The sequence below is a fragment of the Phoxinus phoxinus genome (genome assembly GCF_949152265.1).
Source record: "Phoxinus phoxinus genome assembly, chromosome: 16".
NCBI lineage: Eukaryota > Metazoa > Chordata > Actinopteri > Cypriniformes > Leuciscidae > Phoxinus > Phoxinus phoxinus.
This window is the reverse complement of record NC_136891.1, coordinates 31,441,432-31,456,675: the sequence shown is the minus strand read 5'-3', so window position 1 is coordinate 31,456,675 and position 15,244 is coordinate 31,441,432. Positions and strand designations below refer to the sequence as shown.

Below are 15,244 nucleotides of genomic sequence, written 5' to 3'. Positions count from 1 at the left end.
GAGATGGTGCATCCCCCTCAGTGTACACGCTTATATCGACAAATCAGCTTGAGTTTGAATGGAGATGAATCATAGAAATAACTATGATTTAGACTGGTGTGAATCCAAGGGTGTCGTGCAACCTTTTTTTTTTTTTTTTTGGTGAGGAGGCACCAGATGCAATCCTATTTCACTTGCAAGATAAGACACGACCAAAGAAGAAGAAGAAGAAGAAAACAATTGAACATTGTTACTCTACTCATGCATTATCTGTTATAAAGCACAAGTATTTATTCATATGTCATTTATAACTATTTTTAACATGGATATCTAAAACTTTTTTTCTTTTTACAAGTGCTTGCAGAACTGCAAATATCCCACAGTTTGCCTACTGACAATGTTATAGGAATAGCATAAGATAAATGCACATGTGAAATTTGAAGGGTGACATGTAGTTGCTTTATTAATGGCAAGATAAATGATTATAGACATGATACTGGAAGTAAATACTTTCTTTCTCCATCAAATATTTAAGACTATATCCTACAAGGTAAGGTTTCACCTCAGGGCTATTCTAATTTTAACCTAAAGGTACTGACAAATGCCAATAAGTAGGACAAACCCCTCCTAAAAATCATAATAAATGTAAATCTAATAAAAGCTGGAATTCTGTCACATGGGAGAAAGCATCTCTACACTTCAACAGACAAACAAGAGAGAACAGGACAGTGAATTCCATTGTTATCCATCACTTGATCTTGACTTAATGAATGTTATGCTGTTTTTATAGCCTTTATATATTTCATTACACATAAAACGGCGTTTATTCACCAGACACGACGCAAATATCAATGTATATCTCATAGCAAACAATAAATATGTGCGTTAAACAAAGTTATCTACTGAATTCTTGAGAAAAAAAGCACATATTTAATTTAAAACCACAAAACTTGTTCTGTAACTTGCCACTTTTCAATTGTCAAGTAGCCTATATGTGACAGGGTTATGTCTGTCCAGCAGTTCTCTCCATAGGCCACGGGGAAATTATTCGATCCCTACTTATACGCATTTTAGGACAATAATGCAACCACACCATATAATCGTTTTACTTCACCGTGTATCATCTGGATCTTTAAATGATTATTTTACGTCTTAAGTAGTTTAGCGATGACATCGTGCAGTCATATGACAGGCAGCTCATCCCGACAGATTTCATATATGGCCAAGGCTTTATCTAGGTGTCCTGCAAACAAGTCAACGGAGTCTGTAACGTTACACTCTCGAAGCATTGCATCCGAAATAATGCTGCACTCACACTGACCATCAGAGGCTGAATGCTGAGACACACCGTTGCATATTTGCAGAATGAATGTCCCGAACATAACGCTTTAAATGTATTCAGTCACATATATATATACATTACACACCCACACAAAGAGAAACTACGTGGATTAAACAGTTATTCGTTTGGGACAGAATTCCTTGAAATACAAAATGCACGGTGCATACAGTTCTATTTCGAGACTCGGTTTGCACACATACTCTAAATCAAGCGGAATACAACACATTTTCAAAAAATAGCGAAAATAATGTTTATAATTACTTACGATTTCAGCGGATTCTGAATGACAGTCGCCATTTTGCCACACTGTAACCTAATATTCCAAATCTCTGAGTTCTTTGGGATCCTTGTGAAAGAAAAGCAGCCAATACGGACCTCAGTGTCCGGCCGTCTGGCCAATACAATACTAGGAATCAGAATCTGGGCGTGGCTTCCAATAGCTGTCAAAATTATAAAAAATACACCTTTACTTAGACTATTTGCTTGGCTACAGAGATAAAGTAATGCTATTTATGCAAATTGCATGTATCTATATCTATATGTAATTTGTTTTGTTTGTTTTTACATGCAGACACAGAATAAGAGTCTCCTGTAGTCTTTACAAAATAGCCTTCATCTGGCCGTTTTAACTAGATCTTTGTTTTCTTGCAGCTTGCTCCATAATTTGCTTGGTGAATTTATATTGCCGATTTTAAATATAAAAATGTAAACAGTCATAATTCAAATATTAACAATATGAATATAATTAAAATAATTAAAATAAACCCTATATTTTTGGTAGACGTTGTTAAATTGTTATATTTTTTTACATTTAAATACATAAACAATCGTCATATACGAATTTATATTTTTATTCATTCGTTTAGCAACGAGACCCCTATGAACGAGACCAGCATGTGATGTGATTGACAGCTCATTATCCAATCACATTATTTTATTATTGAAAAGTCTCAGAGGTCCACCAATGAACAGTAAGGAGGCGGGCATTCCCTGCGTCAACATGAGGAAATCGAGTTTCCAAACAGGAAGTCAGCACGATTGGCATCTATTTCAGGTAAGTTACTTTCTACCTACAGTTGATATGTATGTTGTGTATGGTATATATACCTAGTAAGTAATTAGGTCGATCAATAAATATGTGTGTACTTTCCTGTGAACATAACCGTTAACATAAATGAACGAGCCACGTGAATGCTCATGATGATAGTAGTCTTACTAGCATGTTAGCTCCTTGTAAAGTATACAGTATATAAACGGTTCAACTCCATAACAAATCAGTGTTTTTCATCAGTGGCCACAGCCTTAATCAATAATGCTCCAAAAATTTTTAGTTTCATATGTTCTAACACCAAAAACGAATACACACATTTTCCTCTTTATCTGAAAATTACGGTATTAAACTGATTTAACTAATTTGGCAGATATACTGGCATGACTCCTGAGAAGTAGAATGAAGCGGGGTTATGAAGCTCGAGGCAGAGACCGTCACCGACACCAGTCACAGTGGCGGAGGAGACAGCGTTCAGCCCACGATGAGCAGGAATATAGGTAACTAACACTGAGTCTGATCACCTTTCACATAGACGCTCCTCAATATGAAACTATGTAACTACTCCCCCGCATGCTGTTCCATACCTGTTAGTCTTTGTCTGTGGAAGATTGACAACCTCGGAATTATTCACTTTCATTGTTTGGCAAAAGACGCAGTCAAAGTGAATGGTGAGTGATCCTGTCATTCTGCGAACATCTCCTTTTGTTCCACAGGAGAAAGTACATCATACAGGTTTGGAACTACATGAGGGTGAAATTAATTTTTTGAGTGGACCATCACTATGTTGCATTTCGAAACAATGCATGTGTTTATACTAAAGTTTTGAAACCCAAAGTAAGCAGTTTTGCCTGTTCAGTTGTATCTCCAGATTATTTTTAGTTATGCTTGTTTTGTATTTGTTATCTGTGTTACCACCAACAAGCATTCCTAACATCAGTCTTTTTCTAGGTCTGAGAGCACATCAGGTGATGCAGGTTCGTCCTCTGCATCCTCATCTGCACCAGGTGAACTTTTACTTTGCATTATCCCTCTGCACATCTTTCTGTTATAGCAGTCAAAAATGATTCACTTAGCCATTAACAATCATCACTTATAGAGTTGCCAGGCTTCTACTTCGACCCAGAGAAAAACCGATACTTTCGTTTGTTGCCCGGACACAACAACTGTAACCCTTTGACAAAAGAAGGGCTCCAGAAAAAGGAAGAGGAGAGAAAGAGAGCAGCACTGCTTGCAGAGGATGATGCTCCTAAGAAGGTGAGCTGGGGGAAGTACTGGATATGTCCTTATATGTATTTTTATGTGGACGTTCATCATTGCTACATGTTTGCAGTAAATTCCAGCTGTAACATCATTCTTTAAAGGAACACTCTGACTTTTTGCTCCGACTTTTCAAAGCACTGCTACTTGGGCGGAGTGAAAACCGCAGCACCTGAGACGCGCTCTGAACGAACTCTCTGCTCCTCACCACGGCGCGTCTCAGGTGCTGCGGTTATCCCTCCGCCCAAGTAGCAGTGCTTCGCCTTCAGAGAATATAGTTCCCAGTATTTATACGGTTAAAATATGTCTGTGTCTCATGTGACTTTGTTTTTTGTACACTCTGTGACTATACAAATCACAACATGTAAATAGGAAAATGTTTGCGTTATTTTGTCACTTATTTGGATTAGTATGCTAGCTGCAACCATTTACATCCAGTCTTTGTGCTAAGCTAGGCTAGCGGTGGGTGCGTCAAACAGACTTATAGCACGCACGGAGATGAAAAAGGTATGTATCGACTTATCTAACTCTGGGGGTTAAGTTGAATAGGCTAAAGTCCCAAAAAGTCGGAGTGTTCCTTTTAAGAGACGTATACTGACGTTTTGTTCAAATGCATATCTGCAGTAGTTGGATGGGTTTTGTAGGTAATAAATCATTGTATTGATTTGTTATCGAGCCTGTTGAGATGTAACTTTCTCCCTGGTATGTTCAGAAAGCTCCCAGGACAGGGATGAATTCTGCATTGCTGTTACAGAAGAGACATCTGGGTCTGCTGCCCCCAAGCTCTTATTCTAGGTATTGCATAAAATAATGTTTTTATGAATACTTTTTTTTTCTTCTTTTCTTTTAATAGATATTTTGTTGATATAGATAATTTTAAAATGAACTTGATCACAAGGCAGTTCTCATTTTGCAGGCTGATCCATGAAGGGAAAGTCAGTGGGATGCAACGTCACCGGCTGGAGGTGCAGAGCTCCAACTCCACCTGCCCAAACACTGACAACTTTCATCTCATCGTTGTAAGCCTCTTGTTTAATGGGAAAAACTTGAAGACTTAGAAAGAAAACAATGATTTCGGAGACAACTCCGTCTATTTAAATGTATTCTCAGTGGAAAAACAGAATGTTATGCTGAGGTCAGGGATCTCGAGAACAGTCGAGCCATTTTTGGCTTGTTTTCATGGAAAGGGGGTTGTTGGCAGGTGTTACTGGAGGTTTTGGCCTCCAGGAAGATTAAGCTTTGGCGGTGATTGTGTTTTACAGTCTGACTTTCTTTTTTTTTCAATCTTATTAGGCAGATTCAGCTTGTGAGAGGGTTTTCACAGTGAATGACGTGTCGCACGGAGGCTGCAAGTATGGCATTATGAATTTCCATGGCTGCAGAAAAGGCTCTCTGTCGGTGGAGATGTGCGATAATCTTTATTTTACTAACCGCAAGGTAAGCTGGGTAGTTTAAAATGAATTCCTTCCACCAACAAAATATTTTGTAGTAGTGAATTCGTAATGAACAAATGTCATTTTGTTTCAGGTGAACTCTGTATGCTGGGCCTCTGTGACGCATACAGACTCGCATGTTCTGTATCCTTCAAACATTTCAGATTTTAGAAACTAAAGCTTCAATTATGTTTGAGATTTATTTTGAAGCTGTAGATCTGTATTGTGGTTTTACTAGATAAGCACTAATGGTGTGTCAGTTTTCAGGAATTTTCATAACCAGTTCTTAATTAATTAATCTTTAACATTGTGTGGAAGAGGAGGACTTCAAATACCATATGCTTATGAAATGCGAGAATTGGTATTTTCCTTTTAAATTTCATTCGACTGTATGCGTTTAGAGCATGTTTAGTGTGAATTTTATTGTTTAATGTAAAGTATTTCTCCATTAAAATATCACTTTGTAAATTGTGAAATACTTTGAATGGATGCCAAATGATAACTCTTTGTAGGAACCTGCGTATCATATTTCACTACACTATTCACTTTGCATTTTTAGATGAGCATACCTGCATGGTTAGTATAGTAAATACAATTAATCAAATACCAAATATAGTCATGGACATCTCTAATTGGTAAGGAAGAGTTTCTTGACGAGTGTTTTCAGGTTGTGTTTGGTGGGCATTTCTCAGACGCCAGGCTGTGTAAGCTTATTACCTGCTTCTCTTTTCAGCAACTTCAATCCAGGTTCAAATCTTTACCTTTTGGGTCTCCCAAATTTTGAAATAAACATTTATTTGGTTTCCCTGTATCGAGATGAAATGACTTGGCTCCTTTTTTCTTCTTCAGATCAACCAGGGATGCTGTGCAGTTTTAAGATCTCCACAGCTTGGTCATGTGCATGGTGTCTCAACCCACAGGCTGATAAAACCTTCAGCACTGGTGAGTTCTTGAGTCTGTATATTGAGTTCACATTTCTGTGTCTGTTATTGGAATGAATGTACACTATACTGCTGGTTAAAGGGTAAGTTCGGTATTTTACACTTAAAGCCCTGTTTACAGATCGTATCTGATGAAATAGAACGATTAAGATAAAAATTTGGACACATGCTCCTGTCCCGAGAATTTTAGGTTTATTTTGCTTTCCCCCCCCACCCCCACAATGGTTGTCTATGTGCACTGGAAGATTCCTTCCTAAAACACATTAAACTTTCGTTTACAAAGACGTGAAACTCACCGAGTGGTCAGGGGTGTTCACTGGTATGTGCACTCATAAATCGCTGAAAAAGATGCATTCCAACAGGTTTTATCTTAGTTTTTGTCCAACTCCATTAAGTTGTATTGGATTCGCTGTGTGCTATACGGTATTACTCCGCTGCGGGAAACGGAAATGGGTTTGTTTGTATGCTTTTTGTAGTCTTATGCAGTCGCGGACGCGGTATCGCAGGCTAACCTATCTAAACATTTTTACAAGATCGAAGCTATCTGTGTCAACTTAAAAATGGATTCCGATACATTTATATGGGAGGATGAGTCGGTTTTGAGATCGATTTTGATGGACAGGGTTACAGGTTTGAGCCTGAATATTCAGAGGAGGAATTTCTGCAAAGAAAGGCAGAGTTTGAACGGCAGTTGACAACGGAGTCCAGTGTTACGCCTGTTGCCGAAGCTGCTGCTGTCTCAAGGCTTACAGGCACTTGATGGTGTTCCTGTCGAAAGTGTAGACAGATGTCTACAGAAGAGGAGAGTTTGTGCTGCACCGAATGGGACCTACTGGTTACAGAGTGGATGGAGAATCTAAACGTCTCCGTTGACGAAACCGAGGTCTCGCCGACTTGTGTCACACATCGTGATGTTCGGGATTTGCTCAGGACACCTGTTATCGAGACATTCTTCTACGTCCCAAAACATAATTGGAAAAAGCGTCCTAGGCCAGAGGGGTTGAATGGCCAGTTATCAGATCGGTAAGTAATCTTAGAGTAATTGGCTACTTCATGATCGGTAAATCTGTTATCGAGAGTAACTTAGCCTAGCCCACTTTTGATGGTAACCTCGTCATACACATTAGAGTGTCTATTATTCAAGCTCTCAACGGAAGAATCACGGGTGTGACGCGTTTGGCAAAATAGGTCCACAAAAGCTAAATAAACCTAAAATTCTCGGGACAGGAGAATGTGTCCACATTTTTTTCTTAACCGTTCTATTTCATCAGATACGATCTGTAAACAGGGCTTTAAGTGTAAAATACCGAACTTGTCCTTTAAGACTTTTTTATATATATATTTTTTTTTTAAGAAAATGCTCACTATGCATTTATTTGATCATAAATACAGTAATATTTTTATATATTGTTATAATTTAAAAATTCATGTTTTTGTATGTTAAAGGATAATTCAGGTATTTAACACCTTGAGTCTATATTGTAGTTTGTTTTGGATGAACAAGAGTGGTGGACAACATTTTTTTGACAATGGTTCCTCTCTCAAGTTTTTGACTATAAAAGAATTGGCCATGGACCCATTTAACATGGGAGTCAATGTGCATGTCCGAAAATGTCATTAAAACAACCTTTAACATTATTTTTCAAAACTGTGCAACTCACCGAGTGATTAGTGATGTTAGTTGATGTTCCAGAAACAAAAAGTGTTGCGAAATACAGTTTCTGTCGTGTTTTATTCGTCATTTTGTAAAATCCCATTGTTGAAAAAATAGTTCCACTATAGCAAAATAAACGGATTGGAATCATATATTGCGACGATATATTGTTTATAATCATCAACGAACACCACTAACCACTCGGTGAGTTTAACAGTTTTGTAAATGAACATTATTGGCTGTTTTAATGACATTTTCAGACATGCCCATTGACTCCAATGTTAAATGGGTCCATGGCCAATTCTTTTATAGTCAAAAACTCGAGAGAGGAACCATTGTCAAAAAAAATTTGTCCACCACTCTTGTTCATCCAAAACAAACTACAATATAGACTCAAGGTCTTAAATACCGGAATTATCCTTTAACATATTTGAAAATGTAATTTATTCCTGTGATCAAAGCTGAATTTTCAGCACCATTACTCAAGTCTTCAGTGTCACATGATCCTTCAGAAATCATTCTAATATGATGATTTGGTGCTCAAGAAACTTTTATTATTATTTGAAAACCATTTTGCTGCTTAATATATTTATGTGGAAACTTTGATGCATTTTTTTTCTTTGAATAGCATTTATTTGACTTTTTTAATGTCGCCTTTTTTGCTGTCACTTTTGAGCAATTTAATGTATCCTTGCAGAATAAAAGTGTTCATTTCTTTAAAACAATAAAATCTTACTGAGCCCAAACTGTTGAACAGTGGTGAATATGTAGGCTATATATTTTTATATGTACACTAGGCCTTTCCCGACGGGTGATTGTTACGGATGCTGTGACTGGACGCAGAGCAACATACCTCGCTGGAAGTGATGTTCTAGCTCAGCAGTTTGCCCTAAGGGTGAGAAGAGAGCATTGCCTGAAAAATTAAAGTTCATTGTGTTTAAGTCGGGGCCATGGCGCAGTGGTAGTACACCCGCAGTCCAGCCTGCATCATGTCCCTATTGCCATATATAATCTCTCTCTGTCTGTCTCCTCCCGCTCTCCAGTCTCCCGCAGTTTGACTATGAGCGTTTAAAGGGTTAGTTCACCAAAAAATGAATGTGAACAGCATCAGAGACTGACACGGAAGAGAAGAATTTGTTGAATAAAGTCGTTATTTGTTTTTTGCGCACAAAGTATTCGTCACTTCATAAAATTAAGGTTAAACCACTAGTCACATGGACTATTTCAACGATGTCTTTACTACATTTCTGGGCATTGAAAAGTGGTTATGACATTGCTGTCTAGGGAGGGATCAGAAAGCTCTCGGATTTCATCAAAAATATCCTAATTTTTGTTCCGAAGATGAACAAAGGTCTTACAGGTTTGGAAAGACATGAGGGTGAGTAATTAATGAATATTAATAGAATGATTGTTCATTTTTGGGTGAACTAACTCTTTAACGGTGCTCTCAGTCATTTGTATCGCTTTAAAAAGGTTTACACATGAAGAAATTAATAATTTGTAATAATTCTTGCATCCAAGCCACTAAGTGTCAGAACAAGTCCAAGATGACAATGCAACATGAAAAAAACTTGAGTGTAACTTTTTAAATGCATAATAGCCCTAAATACAAAGTGTAAGCAGAATTATAATTAAATAGATTTAAAAACTCACTTTACTGTAAGGTCATAATAGTTAATGCATTATCTAATAATGATGAGCAATGCATTGTTCACAGTATTCATGAATATTGTTAACCTTAGGCCACATCCACACGAAGCCAGAGCTTTCCCTATCCGATGTTTTTTTTGGCTCGTTCTAAAAAAGATTTCCGTAAACACGGCGTCGTCTCAAGAAATATCTGCGTACACACGAAACCACTGAAACCGACTCAAAACGATGTAGCATACATGCCAGACCAGTATGTGGCGCTGTAATTCTGCCATAGAGATACAATAAAAACGGAGAAGAAGACTTTGAGCATGCGCATAAACCTTGCGCGCTGTAGGCTATACAATAATATTAGGCACAGTAGCTTCTTCTTTTCTTTTTTACCAAGAACTTTATTAAACAATATAAACAACCATAAATGGCCTGGTACAAAATAGGGATGAGTCACGAATCACGATATTCAATTAGTTATCGGACTCATAAAGCTTGCCACAAAGAACCGGCAAAAGTAATGAATGAGTCAAATATAGCAAGGAGACATTTTAATAGTTTAAAAGTAGACATTTCAAGCATTCTATATATTTCTGAGTTTCGGTTCATTTATATGAGACGAGTTCCAGTTCACGAGCAATGCAAGTTATATTGCGCCGGCGCGTCCATGTCATGATTATATTGTCAGCTATAATTGCTTCTTATTTATTAAATCCAGGCAATTGGTTGATGAAACTTTGATTAAAATTAAGATACAATTTATACAAAACGAAATTCACTTTAAAGAAAGGCTTTATACAAACCAGCTTTATATAAAACAAAACTTAATGTGGTCAAAATGATGTCTCCCGATATATTGCGCATCTTATGATTACTCATGCTGTTCACTTTCATAAATCAACATAGATGAAATAAAAAAAATAACATATTATTTAAACATAAATATGAAACTAAATAAATTTTCTTTAATGGCTACAACAGGATTACTGAGAAATGTAATGTCGGAGTGGAATTTGAGCGAGCGCCGTTGTGCCGGCGAGCATGTGCGTTTTTTTAACAGCCCAATAATCAAATAATTCCCAGTGATCGTCGAATATTATATTTGTTTGAAATGCCCATCCCTACAAAATACAAAATGTCTTAATCAGACAATACAGACCAGCACCATAGCATAAGAAAAATATAAAGAAATACAATAAAAATACATTTAAGTAAATAATAAATAAAGTAGCCTAATAAAAGAGGCTCATTAGCTTCTGCAGCATTATATTATATTATACAAGCATGTAGTCGGCAGGTGTTGTTGCTGTTACGTGACTAGCCGACACGTGGGGTGATGACATCATCGTTTCACAAAATATACGGATTGGCTGTACACACGAAAACGCAAGCGTGTCGTTTTCAGATTTATCCACTTTGGGACCCGGTTTCAAAAAATAGCGGTTTCAGTCTCTCAAAACGCCGGATCCGTCTGGACGAAACGCCAATACGACACAAAATTTGTCCGTATACAGCTAAACGCGTCTCCGTGTGGACAGGGTCTTAGTTTTAATTAGGGCCCAAGCCTTGAAAAGGCGAAGGCCCTATTGTTTTCCTTCGGATTATTCTTCATTATTATTATATTACTACCTTTTGGGCACTTTTGGGGGCCTTAACGTGCTCAAAAACTCTTGAAACTTTGCACAAATGTCAGAACCCGCGGCCATTAGAGCCGGACTGAAGCTGGTATCCGGGCGTGGCAGGGGGGCTCGACAGCGCCCCCTGGAACGCGGTCCGAAAACTTGGTCCATAAATCAAACACGCTTGCGTGTAATAATATGAAACTCGGTACACTTATAGATCTCATCGGTTCATATATCCTTCGTGCTCTGACTTTTTACCCCAGCCCAACAGGAAGTCGGCTATTTGGCGTAGTTTAAAAAACACATGCAATGGAATTTAAAATACTCCTCCTAGACGATTCAACCAATCACCACGAAACTCGGTGTGCATGAAGTCAAGACATGGAGGATGATAAATTGCGAGGGGATTTTTGATTTCTCGAACGGTTTGGCCGTGGCGAGGAAACGAATTTATGGCGAATATTGGAAACAGGAAGTGTGTTATAACATCCTCATACATTAATTGATCTTGATGAAACTTCAGCAGTGTGTTCGTTGTAAGAGGCCGATCGCATGGATGTGACTATTGTGAGTCAAAGTTATAGCGCCACCAACTGGCAGCAGGAAGTGTGTCACTTTCAAAATGCTTTGAATTCACCCTCTTATTTTTACCCGATTTGCTTCAAACTTTATGTGTATAATGTAAACACACGGCAGATGTAGACCTGTGAAAGAATTATTGATATCTTAAATACTGTTGCCATGGCAACGCTTTAAACTTTTATATTCTTTTTGGGTGCATTTGAGGCTCTTAACATGCTTCAAATTGCATGAAACTCAACATGCATATCAGATTTATTAGGTACTAGGCATGTGTGAAGTTTCAGAAACGGGCGTGGTAAGGGGCTCAGTAGCGCCACCTTTAGTCAAAAATGGGGTATTAGTTTTACCTACAGTAACAAAAATCGGTATTTATATTTATCTCCCCGAGCCGGACAACTTTCTAATTTACAGTCATTAGCTCCGACCAACAGGAAGTCAGATATTTTGGTTTGAATGTGATTTGATGGGAATTTTGCCAGTCTCTCTCAGTGTCTGTGTGTGTGAGAGAGGAGGGGGGCTTTATTTTAACCCTTTCTCTGCTGTGTGGGACTTCTCGGGCACTTTTGGGGCCCTTAACGTGCTCGAAAACTCTTGAAACTTTGCACACAGGTCAGAACCTGCGACCATCAGGGCTGGGCTGAAGCTGGTACCCGGGCGTGGCAGGGGAGCTCAACAGCGCCCCCTTGAACGTGGTCCGATAAACTTGGTCCATATATCAAACACGTTTGCATGTAATAATATGAAACTCGGTACACATATAGATTTAATCGGGCCGAACAACTTTCGTGCTCTAAGTTTTACGCCAGTCCAACAGGAAGTCGGCTATCATGGGCTGTATGAAAATGCATGCCCCTGGAATTTGATATACTCCTCCAAGAAAAATTATCCTATCGCCACCAAACTCGGTCAGCATGAAGTCAAGACATTGAGGACGCTAAATTGCGGACGGATTTTTGATATCTCGAACGGTTTGGCTGTGGCGAGGAAACGAAGTTATGGCGAGAAAAGAAAAACACAATGTGTTATAACGTCTTCATACATTTATTGATCTTGATGAAACTTCAGCAGTGTGTTTGTTGTAAGAGGGCGATCACATGGATGTGACTATTGTGAGTCAAAGTTGTAGCGCCACCAACTGGCAGCAGGAAGTGTGTTACTTTCAAGATACTTTTGACTAAAGTGGGTGGGTTATTTTTACCTACAGTTACAAAACTCGGTCTCTATATTGTGCTTATCGATCCGGACAACTTTCTCATTTACAGTCATAAGCTCCGACCAACAGGAAGTCAGATATTTTGGTTTGAATGTGGTTTTGTCTCTCTCTGACAGAGTTCCCCCTGCCATTCTCTGTGTGTGTGTGTGTGTGTGTGTGTGTGTGTGTGTGTGTGTGTGTGGGGGGGGGGGGGGGGGGGGAGGGAGGGAGGGAGGGCACACACACAGACAGCCCCCCCCCTTTTCTGTGTGTGTTTGGAGGGGAGCAGAAAGACTCACACTGATGCAAGCTCTAAAGCAGACTTCTTCTCGACAGTCAAAGCGGGGTTACGTTATTGCCCGTCGTGCACAGGAACCCGAAAGGCAACGGGGTGGCGGCTTTTTTTATATATATATATATATATATATATATATATATATATATATATATATATATATATATATATATATATATAAATATAAATAAATATAGCTGCAAGCAGCGATGGAGGGCCCAAGCCGGTTGCAGCGCCAGCCCGGTGCCTTTAGTGTAACTAAAGGCACCAGGGTGGCGGTGCCACCGGCTTGGGCCCGTAATCGCTGCTTGCAGCTATATTTATTTATATTTATATATATATATATATATATATATATTTTATTTTATTTTTTTTTAGTTAATGTTAGCTCAGGTCCATTAAATTAATATGAACAAATACAACTAATGAAGTTAACAAATGGATCCTTACTGTAGATTTTAAAACTTAACATGATTTTAAAAGTAGTTTATGGTTTATAGCAATATTTGATTAATTAAAAACCATATCTAGTTTATAAAAGTTTTTTTTTTTTTTGCAAGGAATCCATTTTCTTGACTCTCAAAATGAACATTGTACAGCAAAGTTTTGTTAATTTTATAAAAAAAAAATGTTTTATATTGTTTGAGTTACTTATGCATGTGAGCAAAGATATCTGTGGGCCACTTGTGTCATGCATCTCGTATTTTAGGCTCCTGTGCTGTTCAACGGCTGTCGCTCTGGAGAGATCTTCAGCATTGACCTGCGCCAGCGTGACCGGGGTCGCAGTCACGGTTGGAAGACCAGCCGCTTCTACCAGGAGTCAGCCATCACCTCGGTGCAACTGCTACAGGATGAAAACTACCTCCTCGCTGCTGACATGCTGGGCAATGTCTGTCTCTCACAAACAACATCATGCTAATATAGGTTCAGCTAATCACATTTAGAGCACCCAGGTATGAATTACCCATCTTTATTCTCCCTTCATGTCGTCACTGAACAGATTAAGCTGTGGGATATCCGTGTCAAGCGGTCCGTCAAACAGTATGACGGACACCACAATGAATACGCCTATCTACCCATTCATGTCAATGAGCCAGAAGGATTGCTTCTTGCTGGTACATCTTTTTCATATAACTCACACATGATCATGTAGAGCTTGTTCAGTTGTTTCGCAATGCTTATACCCCATCTCCTGTGTACCGTTCGCAGTGGGTCAGGACTGCTACACCCGGCTTTGGAGCCTGCATGACAGCCGTCTCCTCAGGACGATCCCCTCGCCTCACCCTGCAGGGAAGGACTCAATCCCAAATGTAGTATTTTCCTCCCAGCTGGGTGGTAGTAAAGGACTGCCTGGACTCCTTATGGCTGTACGTCATGATCTGTATTACTACTCTTACAACAAAGACTATCAGGATGGGCTGACACTGGAGGGTCAGTGCTAATAATTCCCCTCTGAAAACATGTAAGGCTGCTGTGGGAAATGATCTGTTGTCATTTTTATTGTCATTTTATTTTATTTGGTCATTTTACTGACCCAAAATGTTGCCATTTATACCATCTGCCTTTTTTTAAAGTGATATAGATTAGACTGAGGAATTCAGAATACTTGCTTGTCCATTATATTATCAATAGATTGATTTTGAAAAAGCTTAAGATGTATCTAAATTATAGTCACATATAGACACTTGAAATATACCTCATAAAAGTGCAATTTCATTGTTTATGGTTGTTGTTGGGGTGGGTGCGGAATGATTTTACTTGAACTTTTTGTAAAATAAGTGGGAAATTGTTAAAAATAAATCCAAACTTTATCTGTATCTTTAGTTCAAATCTCAACATGGATTTAACTGTTTTTGCTAAAACAAAACTCCATTGACTTTCATTTATTAGGCAAAAAAATATTATTTTGTAATCTATAGAGGAAACAAGTCATAGTGTTTTGTATTGTAACAACATGAGGGTGAGTAAATGACTAGGTGAACTGTCGCTTTAAGTACAGCATTTACTCATTTTTATACTGTATGTAAGCCACACTCTTAGAGGTATTCAAGTTTAATTTAATTAGCATACAAGGTGCAAAGAATATAAAATGATATTCATGTTTCTTATGTCTGTGTCAGTCATCCACACATGCCTCACTGAGTCTATAATAACCCGATTCTACATAATGAGTGTTCGTTTGGCCAAGAAAACCATTTTACTGACAGTGATCATAACACATACCAGGGGCTAAATAAGAGCAACTACCATATAAT

The 15,244-nt window shown here is 38.4% G+C and overlaps 2 protein-coding genes across 5 annotated transcripts in view; one reads left to right on the top strand and one right to left on the bottom strand.

The window, feature by feature from the left end:
• The window catches only part of dpf3 (double PHD fingers 3), a 38,396-nt gene extending 36,688 nt beyond the window's left edge, over window positions 1-1,708 (bottom strand). For all 4 annotated transcript variants that reach the window (XM_079639408.1, XM_079639409.1, XM_079639410.1 and 1 more), the window contains exon 1: window positions 1,587-1,708. In XM_079639408.1, coding sequence (XP_079495534.1) covers window positions 1,587-1,618 — 32 coding nt within the window. In that variant the 5' untranslated portion in view covers window positions 1,619-1,708. The remainder of the gene's footprint in view (window positions 1-1,586) is intronic.
• A 565-nt stretch (window positions 1,709-2,273) lies between these two features.
• wdr21 (WD repeat domain 21) lies at window positions 2,274-15,096 on the top strand. Its single transcript, XM_079584597.1, has 14 exons — window positions 2,274-2,375; window positions 2,743-2,869; window positions 3,321-3,376; window positions 3,469-3,626; window positions 4,342-4,424; window positions 4,546-4,648; window positions 4,923-5,066; window positions 5,157-5,206; window positions 5,730-5,809; window positions 5,912-6,004; window positions 8,455-8,552; window positions 13,699-13,878; window positions 13,990-14,104; window positions 14,199-15,096. Exons 2-14 carry the CDS (start codon window positions 2,772-2,774, stop codon window positions 14,429-14,431), a joined length of 1,491 nt encoding a protein of 496 aa, XP_079440723.1. The 5' UTR covers window positions 2,274-2,375; window positions 2,743-2,771; the 3' UTR covers window positions 14,432-15,096.
• Window positions 15,097-15,244: the final 148 nt, after the last annotated feature.

Bases quoted from the DNA above. Each gene is read 5' to 3' on its own strand.
- wdr21 (XM_079584597.1), top strand. From the start codon at position 2,772: ATGAAGCGGGGTTATGAAGCTCGAGGCAGAGACCGTCACCGACACCAG. The intron at 3,377-3,468 runs GTGAACTTTTAC...CATCACTTATAG, and splicing joins TGCATCCTCATCTGCACCAG to AGTTGCCAGGCTTCTACTTC. The intron at 6,005-8,454 runs GTGAGTTCTTGA...TATGTACACTAG, and splicing joins TGATAAAACCTTCAGCACTG to GCCTTTCCCGACGGGTGATT.